Below are 16,905 nucleotides of genomic sequence, written 5' to 3'. Positions count from 1 at the left end.
GGTAGCCATGGGACTCAGTATGTAACCCGCCTGCCTGCCTGTAGTTAAATGGAAAAGATAGTCTATAATGCTACACTCTTATTGACTAAAAGTCCAGGGTCCAGACAGATGCATTCAAAAGGAGTTGATTCAAAGGCCAGCTTACAGAGTCTGTGAGGACTTTGGGAAATTGTAGGTTTTCCTTCATCCATCCCATCACAAAAACCTTAAGGTAGTGACCTGGGTTTGGCTCCAAAGTGCTTCTGTGGCAAGACCAATAGAAGAGAGAAAGGGCAGACTTTATCTGCCAAAGCCTTGATTCAATGAGTGTGTCGGGGCTTGTTCTGGTGGCTGGGTTGCTTGGTTTTTGTTGCCCTGACACCTAGAGTTACTTGAGAAAAGGAGCCTAGTTGAGAAAATGTTCCCTTTAGATTAGATTTCCTATAGACAAGTCTGTAGTACATTTTTCTTGAGTCATGATTGACACAGGTGAGCAATGATAATCGGGAAATGAAGACGGCAAGGTCCCATCCTTTATCTCCCTTTTTCAGTGGGTTCTAACTTGTAGATATCTACCTTCATTCAACATCTAATTCTAAAATGATGTGGTCTTTTGGTATATTAGTAATGGAGAGGAATTGAAATTAAATTCAGCAGTATATTATCTCTGTTTGTTTGTTTGTTTGTTTGTTTGTTTATGGTGGAAGTTTCTTTTTAAGCCAACAGTCTTAATTTCCTAAGCCTCACAAACACTCCTCAGTGAAAAAGTTGTGGTATTTGGTCTAGGCACACCTTTAAAGAGAGCATGGGGTGGTCTCATGACCTTGTAGAGATGAAAGATGAATGTGTGTTCTTTGTTGCATATTGCTAGCTTTTCCTTGTGGGAGGGTTAGCCCCTCACAACACTATGCGATGTCTTCAAGTTTTTCCTCCCAACTTCTTGGCCTCTAAGTTGAGAATATGAAAGATTTTTCTTTATAAGAGACCAACAGATTACTTCCTGTGTGAGAACTTAAGTCTTAACCAAGGCCTCAGGTGAGAGCTTATTGGAAACTGCCAACTGGGGTCTGCAGAGATTAAATATGGTGCCCTTTACCCCTTCGTTTTTTTTTAAGGTTATTTATTTTATTTATGTGTATGATTGTTTTGCCTACCTGTACTAATGTGTACCACATGCATGCCTGTGCTCACAGATGTCAGAAGCAGATGTCAGATTCCCTCGAACTGAAGGTTCAGATGGTTGTGAGCCACCAAATGGGTGCTAGGAACTGAGCCCAAGTCCTCTGTCGGAACATCAAGTGCTCTGAGCAGTGGCTCCTCGCACTGCCCCTGTGTTTTTTTTAACTATATGTTCACAGTTTATTGGTGGCTTGGATTATTACATCCCTCTCAAAAGAAAATAATTTTGTGTGTGCTCATAAAGTTATTGATTCAAAACACAATTTAAGGAAACAAATATTAGGTTCAGAGAGATGACTCACTTATTGAGAATGCTTGTTGCTCTTCCAGACGAGCAGAATTTGGTTCCTAGAATCCCCATTGGGCAGATCACAACCATCCATAACTCCAGGTCCTGGGCCTCCTATGCTCTCTTCTGGCTTTCACAGGCACCCACACAAGCAAGCACAGCAGATGCTTGTAGATACACACATACACTCATACACAAAAGATTTGAGAATTTGTTTAAAGAGTTTCTTCTAAAAATATTGCATTAGTGTTAAACCTTTCTTTCTTTAAAAAAAAAATTAATTGTAGGGCCAGAGAAATAGCTCAGTTGCTGGAGAGTTGGCTAGTGTTCTTGGAACTCTGGGTGGGATCCCAGCAGGCATAAAAACAGTGGCAGTGCAGGCCCCAGGAAGCAGAGGCAGCAGACCAGCCCGCCTGGGCTACATGAACCCAAACCACACTACAGGAAAGCAGGTATCTCTTAAAAGAAAATAGAAAAGTAATGATAGTTAGAAGCGAGAACCTGGTAGAAGCACACTCTTTGTCCAGGCACCTACCCTACGAGCACCCACTGTACTGGTTATCAAATACGTTTTCCAAGTCTAGATTAGTCATAAAGTATTCAAGAATTTTTTTTCACATTGGAACACGCCTCTTAAAGTCTCATTTAGGACAATATCAAAATCACTTGTATTGAAACATAAATCTATAGGAGAAAATTATCACTACTGTCATTATTTCGTCCACTCACTGTTTTCTTTTTTATTTAAATTTGGGGGGGGTATCTTTGTTTTATTTTATTTTATTTTTGACTTTTGAGACAGGGTTTCTCTGTGTAGCAACTCTGGTTGTCCTGGAACTCGATTTATAGACCAGGCTGAAGTCAAGGTGTATGGCACCACCAACCCACCTTATTTAAATTTTTAACCATTTGTTTTTATTTTTTGAAGTTTCTGAGGATTTCGTGCATCAGTACTTTATTTACAGTGTTTACACCCCACAGCTTCCTTAGACTCCTCCCATGACTCCTGCTCTCTCTCAAACTCATGACTTCTGCAGTTGTTCTTGTTACAGAAATATACATACAAACTGCTAAGGCCCTTGGGTGTTTTTCATATGTGTACGTATTTAGGGCTGACCACTTGGGGCTGAAGGAAACCAGTTCTCCCTTCTTCAGCGGCCATTGATTGACTGTGGCTCTCTATCTAGAGGCAGGGCTTCAGGAAACCTCCCATCCACATTGCCATGTCAGCTGGCCTTATCATTAAGCCATCTTCATATTGCTTACGTAAATTTCGGCTTTATGTCATATCTTCTCTGTATTATTCCAATGTTAGTATAAGTGCTGTCAAAGAGAGCACTTGATTAACTCTCTCTTACAAAGATTAAAGTTAAAAAACAAACCTTTTTTAAAAGCATTGTTTCTCATTTTGAAAGTTAATTGAATTTAATAGTTAGAATTTAGTAATTAAATAAAATTTAAAATAGACATATCTGGGGCTGGGCACATAGGTTTGTCGTGTAAGTATAAAGACCTGAGTTTAGTCTCAGGACCCACATAACAGAATAGGCTGTAACAGTGTGTGCTTATAATCTTGGTGCTGGGGAGGAGGAGATAGGTGGATAGGGCCTCACTGGTCAGCTAGCCTAGCTGACTCAGCAAACTTCAAGCCAGGAGTGACCCTGCCTCAGAGATAAAGGTAGATGGTATGTAAGGAATGACACCTAAGATGTGAGTTGTACATGGTACATGCACCCATGTATAAAAGTATACTCCATACATGTGTATGGACATATGAGCAAACATACAAATGAAAATCAAATACACGTTTATACAAATTAAAGTATCCATTTTGTTGGGCAGTAGTAGTGCACGCCTTTGATCCCAGCACTCAGGAGGTAGAGGCAAGAGGATCTCTCTGAGTTTGAGACCAGCCTGATCTACAAAGCGAGTTCCAGGATAGCCAGGGCTGTTACACAGAGAAACCCTGTCTCAAAAGGAAAAAAAAGCATCCACTTCATGTATCATTCATTCACATAGCAGAGGATAGTGGGGCCCATACCAAACACGGGGAATTGAAGATGGTTAGAAGCAAGGGAAAACCATCGCCTGAAGAGTGTTTTCCCCCAGGGGGCACCAGTGAAACAGTTTTCTGTTGGAACTTGGCAAGGGTTTGTTCCTACCTGGCATAACCCCTATAGTCAGCCTTGCCATTCAGTTTAAGAGGTGCCACGTGGTGCTCACTGCCCTCCTTTTACAAAGTGCCCTGGTTCCCTCTTGGAGAGAGACGGAGACCTCGACCTTTGAGGCCTGGGAGGATCTTGGCAGTAAAGCATTTTGTCTTCTGTGAGACTCACTCTTGATCTGATTCAGCCGTATGTGCTTGCCTATGTAAGATGACCAATTGAAATTCAAATGTCATGACAGTGAAGCGCCCCCATTCAGCACAGCCACTTTTGTTTTTGTCCTCGCTTCTTTGCATCGAAACCATGTGGCTTTCCTTTCCCTACTGCAACCCCATAACTAGCTAGCTAGAAACGATGTCTTTGATAACCCATTCTAGACATGAAATGCAGCTTGCTCTGGCTTTTCCAGCTTCATGTTTTAATGCTCTAAGAGATTTGGATGTGAATTCTTGGGGCCGGGAAAAAAAAAAGTATTCATTTTGAAACATGCAAATGTGTCTCTCCATCACCTAGGAAACTATTATGGGACACCCAAACCTCCCAGCCAGCCAGTCAGTGGGAAAGTGATCACGACGGATGCCTTGCACAGCCTTCAGTCTGGCTCCAAGCAGTCGACCCCGAAGCGAACAAAGTCCTACAATGATATGCAAAATGCTGGAATAGTCCACACGGAGAATGAGGAGGAGGACGATGTTCCTGAAATGAACAGTAGCTTTACAGGTAAGAAGAAACTGTGTTCCCTCTGAATGGATGTGACAAAGTGGTGACTGGAGCCTTTACAGAAAGATTCCAGCCAGTGTTCGGGGTTGTCAAGAGTCAGACTCTGACCACGGGGTGCCGGGTGACAGGTGGTCATTTCCTTGGTCTACGTACCATGCTTGCTCCTGAGAATCTTTGAACTTCACCCAAACCATCTTTAATGCATTAGGAATAAATATCTGCTATTTCGAACTGGTTTCTTTCTCTTCAAAATACTACAATATGTTTAAAAACGTCTTTACTTCATTGCTTGATTATTTTTATTTATTATTATAGCGGGGCAGATCGTGAGACATGATCATGGTTGCTTAGTATGAATTGAAACATAAAAATTTGTTTTATGAGGTTACTGTCATTGAGGCGATGCTGGTGAGCTTCCAGAGCCTCCTCTTCTCACCTAAGTAAAGTTCTAATGGAGCCAGATCAGGTCTTCAGTTAACTTGTACAACTTTCCCTGTATATCCTCCAGGGGGAACAATGGGAAAATAAATATTGTAAGGTTCTATAATGCATGTGCATGCTGCATGACAGAGCATGGGTTCCTGAGAAATAAATATTATGAAAGGGTGGTGAAGGACAAGGCCTCTGGGCAATAGAAGACCCAGAGGCTTGGGTGCATATTTTCAGTTAGTGAGCGTATTTTTCACAGTATGGGGTTTGATCTGCATGCAATGGCTTAAAATGTAAAACTATATATGTATATGGCTATACTGTTCAAATTTGTACCACAATGCACACGCACGGCCTATAGCGTATATGGAGTTGCTGATTGTTATGTGACTTACAAGCTCATCCTGTTTCCTCCATTTTGCCTGTATTTTATTCCCCTTTACTGTCTCAGAGTTGTAGCTATGGATGGTTTATCCATTTTCAGCATATTAGATCCTTTTCTCTCTGTACTGTCATTATCTAGTTAGACCCAGCCACAGTGAGTGGAAAGATTGGTCAGACTTATGCCTCCCTCTCGACGCAGTCAAACTCTAATAGGATATTCGGGGAAAGGTTATTATAGTTAGACACCATATATGGCCTTTTGTACTTCCCAGAGGTTTTCTCAGATATTAAGTTCAGAATCCTAAGAGATGGCTATAAAAAGTTTTGATAACTTTATTATCAACAATAGTATAGCTCAGTGTTTTTTGCAAGAAATACTGGGTAGAGAAGGAGTACTTAGGCTTGGCTTGTGGTGATTTTCCTTTACAGACAATATGCGTAGCGTCATTTGTGTGTAAAATGGCTGTATTAGAGTACTTCTAACTTTCTCTAAGAATTTGACTCTATGAAAATTTCTATTTTTTTCATTTAGAGTGGAATAGACAGTGACTGACCTTTAGTTGCAGTGTCTAGAAGATATTTGCCATTCTTATGCCTACTTTTATTAAAATCCACTGATTTCATTCCCTGGGAATATTTTGTGTGTTTATTGTGGTCTTCTCCAAAATGAAAACAGATCATGCACAAGTGTTACCATTTCTTTTAAAAAACACGGAATACTTTAATATCTTTGTAGATCAGTGGATAAGAATAGCAAATCATGATCTAACTCACAGCAAAGAGGAGGTCCTCAAAGAACATCTAGCAGACCAGACTCAGTGAAGCAGCTCTGCCAGCACAGGGAGCAGACGCCAGGAGTGGTCCCGAGGCGTGGATGCCCAGAGAAGACCATAGGAGTAGTCTCCTCAAGTAGACCCCAGGGGTGGTCCTGAGGTGTGGATGCCCTGAGTAGACACAAGGAGAAGACCTTAGGAGTAGTCTCCTTAAGTAGACCCCAGGGGTGGTCTTTGGTAGACCACAGGAGTATTCCCTAAGAGCAGATCCCTGGAGTTGTCATCTGGAGTGGGTCCCAGAAGTGGTTCCCAAAGATAAGTTCTCAAGAATAAACCTCAGGAGTTGACCCCAGGAATAGACCCCAAGAGTAGGCCCAGGAATAGGCTTTAGTAGACTACATAGTATTCCCTGAGAGTAGATCCCTAGAGTTGGCTCCAGAAGTGGTCTCTAGGATTTGTTCCCAGGAGCCTAGGGGCTCATGTTCCTTTACCTGTCTTCTACATACATGTTAAGGAGGCTTCTTGGTAGAAAGTAAGACCAAATTTATGATAGTAGCTTCAGTTATTGGTGGGTTTCCTGTTTTTAAATGCCATACATTTTTATTGGTAGAAGCCAGGTCTCAGAAAATCTGATTTCTTTATCATCCCCAGTTGAAATCCTAGCATCTAAGTATAGCATCTGTTCCCAGATCATCATTGGTAAAACGTCTCATCATAAGTTTATACATAAAGCAGGAAGCCAAATGATCACCAACTGCGCTCTTTAAGTTCCCACCTTAATGCCAAGAAGGCAGGTAGCTTATACCACAAAGGGGAGGCATGTGCTGGAAGGATAAATCAGTGGTACAGCACATGCCCAGTGTGTACGTTTTGGGTCTGGTTCCAGGCACTGCATCTGGGGATGGGGGTGAGCTGGGGTGAAGAAAGAAAGTAGAAGGGAAAAGGAGAGGGGAAACAAAGAAGGGTAGGGTAGCTTGATGTGCCTGTGTGATAGGGTAACGTCAGCATGCAAGGAATATGTTGAATGAATTACTAGTTCACAACATTAATGCTCTGCCATGTACTAACTCAAACTGGTACTTTCCAATAATTAACAGCCCTGTGATATATGTGTAAAAGGAGTTGTTCAAAGCATTTTGCACTGTATACCTCTTTAAGTTGCAATCCACCAGCTGCTCTGAGCTAGCAGTTCCTTGAACAGCAGTGGCTAAATGGGGTCTTAGCTCTGTTTTAGACTGGCTTTGCTAAAGCTATGACATTCATATCCAATGTAGAAGTACTATGTGTCCATTAAAAATGATACTCACCAGGATGTTTAAATATAACCTGATATTGCAGTCCCTTGCTTGGATCATTTGAAGAAGTTATACCCCATAATCATGCCTGTGTAACATTCATTGTCCATAGCAGGACAACAGGGAAATAATGGCCACATGTACCCCGAGGGACATAGCTTGTGCCGTCTTTATGAGCTGACAACAGACACTCAGCAATGAGCAGATACTAACCAAAGGACTGACCGTTGAACACTAGGTAGTGGGACGGTCTTCTACAAATGACCCCTGAATTACAAAGCTAAGGGGAGCCACTAAAGACAGATTCTTCTTATATGTACTTAATGGTGGTAGAATTATACTGTCGGCCACAGTACATGCTATTTAGACAACCAAAAATGTTAAAGAGCCATTTGGGGGACTAGAGAAATGAATCAGTGAGTAAGAGCGTTTGCTGCTCAAGATTGAGAAGCTGAGGTCAAATCCCAGTTGGGAATAAACACCCACATAAAATTAAGACTTTAAACAATCCCCATGCTACCTTAACCATTCTTTAGAGAACTGTTTGATGTAGCACGAATTCTAATTGTTGTTAATAATAAAAACTTGGAGTCAGTTACCAGGGGTGAAAGCAGAGGAGCAGAATGACCAGTCACCAGAGTTCTTACCTCTACCAACGCTCAGACCAAAGGGGTGATTCTGTCCTCAGACAGCATCCTCAAACTGACCACTGCTCCGACTGCTACCTCAGACTGCTCCTCAAATTGCATCTGATCCTCTCTCTACCCAGCCATGCTACCTCTGTCTCCACCTCCCTAGTTCTGGGGTTAAAGGCTTGTGATCCCAAGTGCTGGGATCACCTTTGTGTGAGCATTGTTTCTCTCTTAGGCAGATTCAACTCGTGTAGCACAGGGTGGCCGTGAATTCAGTGATCCCTCTGCCTCTGCCTCCCAAGTGCTGGGATTAAAGGTGTGTGCCGCCACTGCCTAGCCGCTAGTGGTTTAGCTATGCTCTCTGATCTTCAGGCAAGCTTTATTTGTTAGAACACAAACAAAATATTGCCACAATCTGAAAACACAGTTCTTGTATGAGCTGGGTCTTCCTCAATGTGATGTTTAAAGAAGTCCCTTTAAGCTGGGCAGTAGAGGCACATGCCTTTAGTCCATCCCAGGACTCGTGAGACAGAGGCAGGCTGATCTCTGAGTTCAAGATAGCCTGGTCTACAGAGTGAGCTCCAGGACAGCCAGTCTACACAAAGAAACCCTGTACCTCCCCCCAAAAAATCAAAACTTTTTTTTTTTGAACTTCAATCCTTTTTTTTTTTTTTGCAGCAAGGAGTAGGCATGTAGTAAGAGGTGGGTCTGGGGGTTTCTTGGCCACATGAGAAGTGAAATGTCCAGAGGATTGTCCGAAGTGTGCGTTGACTTCTCTAGAATCATTCTGCATCTTTCTCACTCCATATTGCTATCTGTTAGTAATTTTGAGATGGTCCTTTTGTTTTTGTGTGATCCCCCTTCTGTTTTTCTAGATATCTGTGAATCTGTCTCTTTGATATCCATTGTAAACTGTTGCTGTTGTTTTTCTTTACTCTTCACTCTTTGGTCCTTTACCTCCCCTCCCCCTCCCCACTCCCAAATAATCACACGGTGGCTTATTCTTACTTATGAATGCCCGGCCTTAGCTTGGCTTGTTTCTAGCAAGCTTTTCTTATCCAATATTTTCCCATTTATCTTTTGCCTCTGGGCTTTTTTCTTTATCCTATATACCTTTCTTTACTTCTTAATCCATGACTTGCTATGTAGCTGGGTAGCTGGCCCCTGGAGGCCTCCTCCTCCTTTTAGGCCTCTTCCATTTTCTCCTCCTATTTATGCTCTCAGCCTGCCTGCCCTGCCTATCCTTTCTCCTATCTTGCTGTCGGCTGTTCAGTTCTTTGTTAGATCAATCAGGTATTTTAGACAGGCAAAGTAACACAGCTTCCCAGAGTTAAACAAATACAACATAAAAGAATGCAGCAATCTTTGCATCATTAAATAAATATTCCACAGAATAAACAAATGAACACATCTTCAGCTAATAGTCTACAACAGTAAACTTTTTGAAACAGACTTCACTTTATTTTTCTTGCATAAGAACCTTATGGGGTGGTCACAGCTGGAGCCTGGGTACTTTGAACAGAGAGAGACTCTGGTGTGGGTTTTCACAAGATAACCAGTGAATTGCTGATGAGGAGACTTGGTGAACATAGTCTTTTTCCAGAAGTCAGGGTTAGGTAGCTGTAGGTCTTAGAGATGGCATCAAAGATGACCTTTGCAAAGTTGCACAGGGTGGCAGTGTGGTCCCTAGCAGTCATCAATACCAGCCATCATCAGTAGCTTCTTGAGCACAGGAGCAGAGACCATGCCAGTGCCTCTGGGGGTAGGGATGAGACGCACCAACACAGAGCCACAGCGACCTGTAACTGCATAGAGCTGTGTGAAGCTTGTCAATCTTATTCCCCCAAGTAGCCTCTCCGCTCAGGGACAATGGAAAGCTTGGTCAAGATAATGGCCCTGCTGATGGCAGTGGCTACTTCCATGGAGCACTTAAAAGCAAGACCACCATGACCATTGTGGTCTCAATAGTGAGAAAAGCCTTGAACCTGGTCCAGTGAACAGCCCAAGTCTGCTTCTGCAGTGACATGATCTTTAAAACCTCATCCTTTAGGGATGAACCAGGGACAAAAATCAGTAATCCCAGATTCCTTAGTGGGCAGAGATAACAGGTAGATCTCCAGGGACTTGATCTTCATGTCCTTAGTCTGGGAGCCCAGGTGATGGGGATCTCTCCACTCCTTGTCATTAGCTTTGCCTTCATGAGCCCCATGGCCTGGACAAAGGCCATGAACTCATCCATGACACTGGCTCCTAAAACCGCTGCTGAGTTTTCGACAGAAACTGCCACTGCCTCCTAATCCTGGACCCCTGGGTCCTCCAGGCTCTCTGACTGCCCTGGCGTCATTCACCATTTGGGGTCATTTAAGAAGAGTGACTCTCAGTTGAGGAAATGCCTCTGTAAGGTTTGCTTGTAGGTGTGTGTAGTGAATTTCCTTTGTTAATGATAGATGTGGGAGGGCCCAACTCTTTGGGGGTCATGGCCACCCCAAGGCAAGTGATCCTGGGTAGTAGAAGAAAAGAGGCTGAATAAGCCATGGGAAGTAACCAGCACTTTTCAAGACAAGATTTCTCTGAAGCTTTGGAGCCTGTCCTGGAACTAGCTCTTGCAGACCAGGCTGGTCTCGAACTCACAGAGATCCGCCTGTCTCTGCCTCCCAATTGCTGGGATTAAAGGTTGCTCCACCACTGCCTGGCCAAGCAGCACTCTTCTATGGCCTCTGCTTCAGTTCCTGTCTCCAGCTTCCAGCCTTGAGTTTCTGGCCTTAACTTCTCTCCATGGGTAGAATACAACTGTAAGCTGAAATAATTCGTTTCCTCTCCAAACTGCCTTTGGTCTTGGTGTTCTATCACAGCAACAGAAATGGGACTGAGACCCGTGACCTCCATTGCTTAGTCTTGCAACATGTACCTGTTCCTGAACCAATGGAAAGAGCAAAAATGATAGACTATTCCTAAACCCAAGAGTGTGACTTGGAACCACGAATGGGTTTGTGTCTGTTTCTATCTGGACCACCCCGACACAGAATGGCCTCCAGACAGGAGCCTTAATGATGGCACCAAATTGAGAGAGGAGAGTTGTTGGCCAGGAAGTCCTACAGATGGCCGAGTCAGTGGTGCTAGGCTGTGGTAGAACTGCTCATCCTGTGGGCTTAGAATTGTGCCATCCAGCCTTTGGAGAGTCTCCTCGTGTGTTGAGCTCACTAGCTGTGCATCAGACAGCCTGGGAACCGGTGTTTTATCCCTTACTCTGCTTTCGCTCAGAAGTGTCTACAGGGGAGTGACTATGAGAGACAGAAAAAGACTATATCTTGATTAGTATGTTTTGAAGCCCCATGGAGATTGACATTTAATATCATCCTCCTCTATGAAAAGTCAGCAGGGATATCAACAGTGCTGTTTATGGCTGTTTTGATGACATCATCCTTGATGTTTTTGGTTAATACGGAGGCAAGGAGACATATTCACTGAGAGCCTTCATCTAAGATCCAAGTCAGATCAGCCCGCCCACATGATGCTGTTCTGGGGTAACTGTCTTGGTTTTCACAGGAACAGTCTCTTTAGCTTCCCAAAGGAGTCTCAGTTCTGACTCACTGCCATAGCTGTCTTAATATTCTAAACTTTTATATTCTTTTTAGCTTAATTTGACAGTATTTTATCTTTGCCAGCATCTATCTGTAGTAGGAGGCCACTTGTTCATTCTGGCTGTGCAAACCATGAATAACCACACAGAAACTATATTATTTAAATCACTGCTTGGTCAGTCACTTAAGTGTATTGGTATCTAGCTCTTATATCTTTGGTTAACCCATTTCTATAAATCTGTGTATCGCCACTTGGCTGTGGCTTACTGACAAGGTTCCGCTGGCCGCTTGAGTCTTTTTCCTCTGGAGGCTCCATGGCTTCTGGCAACTCTGCCTTCTTTTTCCCAGCATTCAGTTTAGCTCCTACCAACCCACACCTGCCTAGCTCTACTCTGCCCTATCACAGGCCAAGGCAGCTTCTTTATTCATTCACCAATAAAAGCAGCACATAGACAGAAGGACCTCCCACACCATCTATCAAAAGTCTTCTAATAACTTCTACAAAAATCTACAAAAATGCCACTGAGTTCATTTGATATTTTCCCCCTCTTCTGAATCATGAAACCTAATAAATTTGATGGAATGAGATCCCAGATCAGTTTGAGATTTTGGTACAGAATCCTTAGGATTTAAGTTGATAAATTGGTTTCTTCTTTGCTATCTTCAAGGTAATTGTTCTCTTGTTTCTTTTCAAAATAACTTTTGCTGTGCTTTTTGTTGGTTTGCTTGTTTGTTTTGGTGGGTGGTTCCTTTTCTTCTAGAGATTGAGGCCCAGGCCTGGCATGTGCCAAGCATATACTCTACTACTCAGCTATATCCCTGGCCGTCCTCGTCATTTTGATCCTTTCTGTTTACCCAAGTGAAATAGAAGCCAGAGTTGATAGCCAGAACTGGGAAAAGTAAGTTCTTTTAAGACGACAGGTGCTCGATTTGGGCATCTTTTTCTTCTCTTGAAATGATCAAGTGATTTTTGTCTTTGAGTCTTATCTATGTGACATATTACAGTTACTGATTGAACCGTCCCTGAACCATCTCTGGAAAGAAGCCAACTTGATCATGATGAAAATTTTTTTTGATGGGTTCTTGAATTTGGTCTGCACGTATTTTATTGAGAAGTTTTGCAACTGTATTCATCAAGGATATACAAAACAGAAATTAAATAATTGTTAAATCTCTAGCTATAAATGAGACATCTGTGACACCCTCACCAAGGTTTAGGGAGCATTGCAGATGAAGGGATGCATGAATTTATAAGAGCCAAAAAAAGGTGGTGAGTGGGGTGGAACCCTAACTTCTGGACATGACGTCACTGTTGCACTCTTGAATCCATAGCAGCTGTGATGACCTTCTCAAGATGTCTGTAAGATTGGACCCGGCAGCAGGCTGCCATGAAAGGAAGCGGTTCATGAGGCCACGTACTCCGTAATGCTTTACACTCGCTAACGGTTGATTAGAGGAGGTAGAGGCATTTTCATTGGTATTGCTATGGGCAAAACATACAAGTTTTTGTAAACATGCTGATGAAAAACTCAAGGGTCACTAAAAGTTTGGGATATAAAGTAGGAGGAGGGCTAAGTGTGAAGAGCAAAGGAATCAGTGAGTAAGGGGAATATGAGAGGGTAATGGGTTAATATGATCCAAACCTATTGTATACCTGTGTGAAAATGACATAATGAAAGCCATTATTATGCATAATTAATATTTGTTGATAAAATATAGGAACAGAAATGAGTGGGGGAAGAATGTAGTTGTATTTGTCATGTATTCCCCAGGCTTGCAGCGTGTTGTTAAACAGCTTTGTGCTTGTTTTTTTTTTTCTCTCTCCCTTGTGCCTGCTTGGAGCAGCCGATTCTGGAGACCAGGACGAACACACTCTCCAAGAAGCAACGCTCCCGCCTGTGAATCGTAGCATCCTCGCTGCTCCCATCACGGACCCTTCTCAGAAGTTCCCTCAGTACCTACCTCTTTCTGCAGAGGATAATTTAGGTCCTCTACCTGAAAACTGGGAGATGGCCTATACCGAAAATGGAGAAGTCTATTTTATAGAGTAAAGTATACCTTTTTCTCTACCTGAAAATACCCTTCTTGCTGTCTTCCTCCCGCTCTCTTGCTCTGGATATCAGCTAAGCCTGAGAGAACTGAGCACACAGCAGTGTTATTCTGATTATACAAGCTTCATGTGAAAAGTTTTCATCCATATCAGTCTTTTTTATTTCATAATATTTTTATTCCATGTTGTATATCTCAAAGATATTTATGTATTTCCCTTGTACTTATTTATATTTCCTGTGACATTAATTTTATTTTTATTGATTTTTATTGAGCTCTACATTTTTCTCTGCTCCCCTCCTTGCTTCTCCCCTGCCTTTCAACCTTCTTCCAAGGTCCCCATGCTCCCAATTTACTCAGGAGATATTGTCTTTTTCTACTTTCTATGTAGATTATATCTATGTAGGTCTCCCTTAGTGTCCTCATTGTTGTCTAAGTTCTCTGGGTTTGTGGTTTGTAGGCTGGCTTTCTTTGCTTTATGTTTAAAAACCATCAATGAGTGAGTACATGTGATAATTGTCTTTCTGTGTCTGGGTTGCCTCACTCAAAATGATATTTTCTAGCTCCATCCATTTTCCTGTAGAATTCAAGATGTTGTCATTTTTTCTGCTGTGTAGTATTCCATTGTGTAAATGTACCACATTTTTCTCATCCATTCTTTGGTCGAGGGGCATTTAGGTTGTTTCCAGGTTCTGCCTATGACAAACAAAACTGCTATGAACGTAGTTGAGCACATGACCTTGTGGCACAATTGAGCATCCTTTGGGTATATACCCAAAAGTGGTATTACAGAGTCTCGAGGAAGGTTGTTTCCTAATGTTCTGAGAAATCGCCACACTGACGTCCAAAGGGGCTGTATTCCCACCAGCAATGCAGAAGTGTTTCCTTTACCCCACAATCTTTCCAGCATAAGTTGTCATCAGTGTTTTTGATCTTGGCCATTCTTACAGGTGTAAGATGGAATCTCAGAGTTGTTTTGATTTGCATTTCTCTGATGACTAAGGATGTTGAACATGTCCTTAAGTGTCTTTTAGCTATTTTAGATTCCTCTGTTGAGAGTTCTCTGTTTAGGTCTGTACTCCATTTTTTTGATTGGATCATTTGTTGTTTTGATGACCAGTTTCTTGAGTTCTTTGTATATCTGTATGAGTCTTAACTATTCGGTGTGAGAGCATTTAGAAAGAATAAGTTCTACAATTTCTTTAAGGGGTTAAACAACTGAATCCTTTTTCTATAATTATAATAAATAACCATTCTATTTTCCCATTAAAATGGTAACTACTTGACATTTTTCTTAACTGGTTTCAGTTTTTTTACTACCGAGTTTTCAGGCTTCTTTAATATTCTGACATAATTTATTGATTTTTCTTATGTGTAATTGTGATTTCTTTTAAGTGTGACTTTTCATTGCTTTTCAAAGTCAAGGAGCTTTTAGTTCGACTTATCTGGTTTTTTTTTCTTTGTGGAGTGTGCCTTTTCTGTGGTAGGAAGAAATCATTTCCTAACTCAAAGTTTAAGACTTTCTGTTATAATTTTTGAAGCTCTCCACCTAATGTTTAGGTGTGTGGATGGATACATGCTAATTTTATTGCGTGGTACAATATAGGTGAATCAGGATTTGAGAAAATATAGATGGAAAGGATTATGACTAAAATTTTAAACAAGTAGCATTAGCAGAAATAAAGGGAAAAATCTAATATAATTCCTGTAACTGAAAACCCAAAAATCTGCTGGCTCCCCAACAATGGAGGCACATGTTTGAATGCAGTGTTTCGAATCTGCTGTCGGTGATGTGCGCCACTTTTTATGGATCATAGATGGATTGGGAACCAATTAATTGTTCTGTTAAAGCATTAGTAGAATGCTTTAACTGTATTCCCAATACACAAACAAATATATAGATAAATGTATTATTCTCACATAAATGACCTACTGTTAAGTGAGCCAGCAAAGACAGGCATTGCAGAAGAATATCTGGAGCACCTCCTGTAAAACACGTGCATGCATCTGAGTGAGGGGCTTGTTTTCTAACCATAGTACACATTTGAAACTTGGCATACACCATGTATTTTATTACTAGAGAAAGGAAATAAAAGTGCAGTTATCCTCAGCACATGGGCATGAGGAAGAAAACTAGGGGCTCAGAACAGTCACCTTACAAACCCGCCTGGAAAGAAGTTTATGAGGCTCTGGTGTTGTCCAACCAGAGGGTGAAGATACCCTTGGCCCTTGCCTGTTCAGATGCCTATTAAACATAGTAATGGGGGCAGCACAGTAGTCAGCACTTTGTTTTGTCCACTTCCCAGCTGTGTGGCCTGGGCACCTCGCATCCTCTTTGAACCCCTTCAATGGATACAATATGTCGGACCTACCTAGTCCTGGGGCTGGAGGGAGCAGCATGTGCAGTGCTTGAGGCGATGGCATTGGGCAGCTCTGCTCCTGCTAGTACCACAGTCCTCCCTCACAGTTACTGCAGATGAATTTCAGCATTGCTAAAGGAAGATTGGATATCACCTTTAAGTTCAGACTTTCATAGTTAGATTTTATAACATACTGCCTTCAAAATTATGTCCATCAGCAAGAATTGTGCCTAGCACAGGAAAATACACTAGAGGTGTTCCCAATATCAAATAATGTATGAAACGCACATTCACGGAAAAGAATCAACCTGTAATTTTGCCAAGGACTGAATTGATAGATTTTAGAAAAGAAAGTTCAGTATACTAACAGTAAATGAAGTGCTAAACCCCCCAAACTATAGGTACCTCGAATATATACTCTGTCCATGTTTGTCAGTTAACATAATTTTTAGGAGGACAGTTTCATTGCCCTAATACCAAAACGTGATTCTGGCAAGTATGACACCGGCTTTCCGGGTGTTAGTTCAGTGGGTATTGACGGTATACCCCACTTGACTGGAGATGTTCTTTGATGGTGGAGCTCCTGCCTTCTGTGTATTAAGACTAGATTTGATTGCCAGCACTTGAGAAAAAGACAAAAACCTATACATATAAACATTCGTACGTGCCATTTATATGTTAGCCTAAATTTTACACACATAACACATACAGAACTCAACTTTCAACGGTGTTTTCTTTCTGAAAAGAACGTAGAGTATCTTGCATTGAATAGCAAGTTAAATTAGCACTAAATTGAATGTGTGTGTGTTTTACAGATTTGGGTCCATGGGTAGGTTGATCCCGAATTTCCTGAGAAACCTAAACACTGATTTCCAAAGTGGTTGCACAAGATTGCATTCCCACCAGCAATGGATGAGGGTACCCCTTCCTCTACAGCCTCTAGATTTGGAAAATTCTAAAATATTAGATTGGTTTTACAGTTTTGGGGAAAGCTGAACTATTTTAAGTTAAGAAGAATTTTTTTTTTTGGGTTTTTTTTTTTTGATTTTTTTTTTTTTTTGGTTTTTTTT

At 41.7% G+C, this 16,905-nt stretch overlaps 1 protein-coding gene across 23 annotated transcripts in view; it reads left to right on the top strand.

Annotated features, from left to right (window-relative positions):
- Positions 1–16,905, top strand: part of Magi1 (membrane associated guanylate kinase, WW and PDZ domain containing 1) — a 602,777-nt gene that overhangs the window by 479,716 nt on the left and 106,156 nt on the right. For all 23 annotated transcript variants that reach the window (XM_050160299.1, XM_050160295.1, XM_050160291.1 and 20 more), the window contains 2 exons: positions 4,126–4,332; positions 13,272–13,473. In XM_050160299.1, the coding sequence (XP_050016256.1) occupies positions 4,126–4,332; positions 13,272–13,473 (409 nt within the window). The remainder of the gene's footprint in view (positions 1–4,125; positions 4,333–13,271; positions 13,474–16,905) is intronic.

Source organism: Alexandromys fortis, unplaced genomic scaffold (genome assembly GCF_014885135.2).
Source record: "Alexandromys fortis isolate MF-2015 unplaced genomic scaffold, M_Fortis_MF-2015_v1.1 scaffold_111, whole genome shotgun sequence".
Lineage (NCBI taxonomy): Eukaryota > Metazoa > Chordata > Mammalia > Rodentia > Cricetidae > Alexandromys > Alexandromys fortis.
Note: the sequence above shows the minus strand (reverse complement) of the source record. Positions and strands in the feature narration are given on the sequence as shown.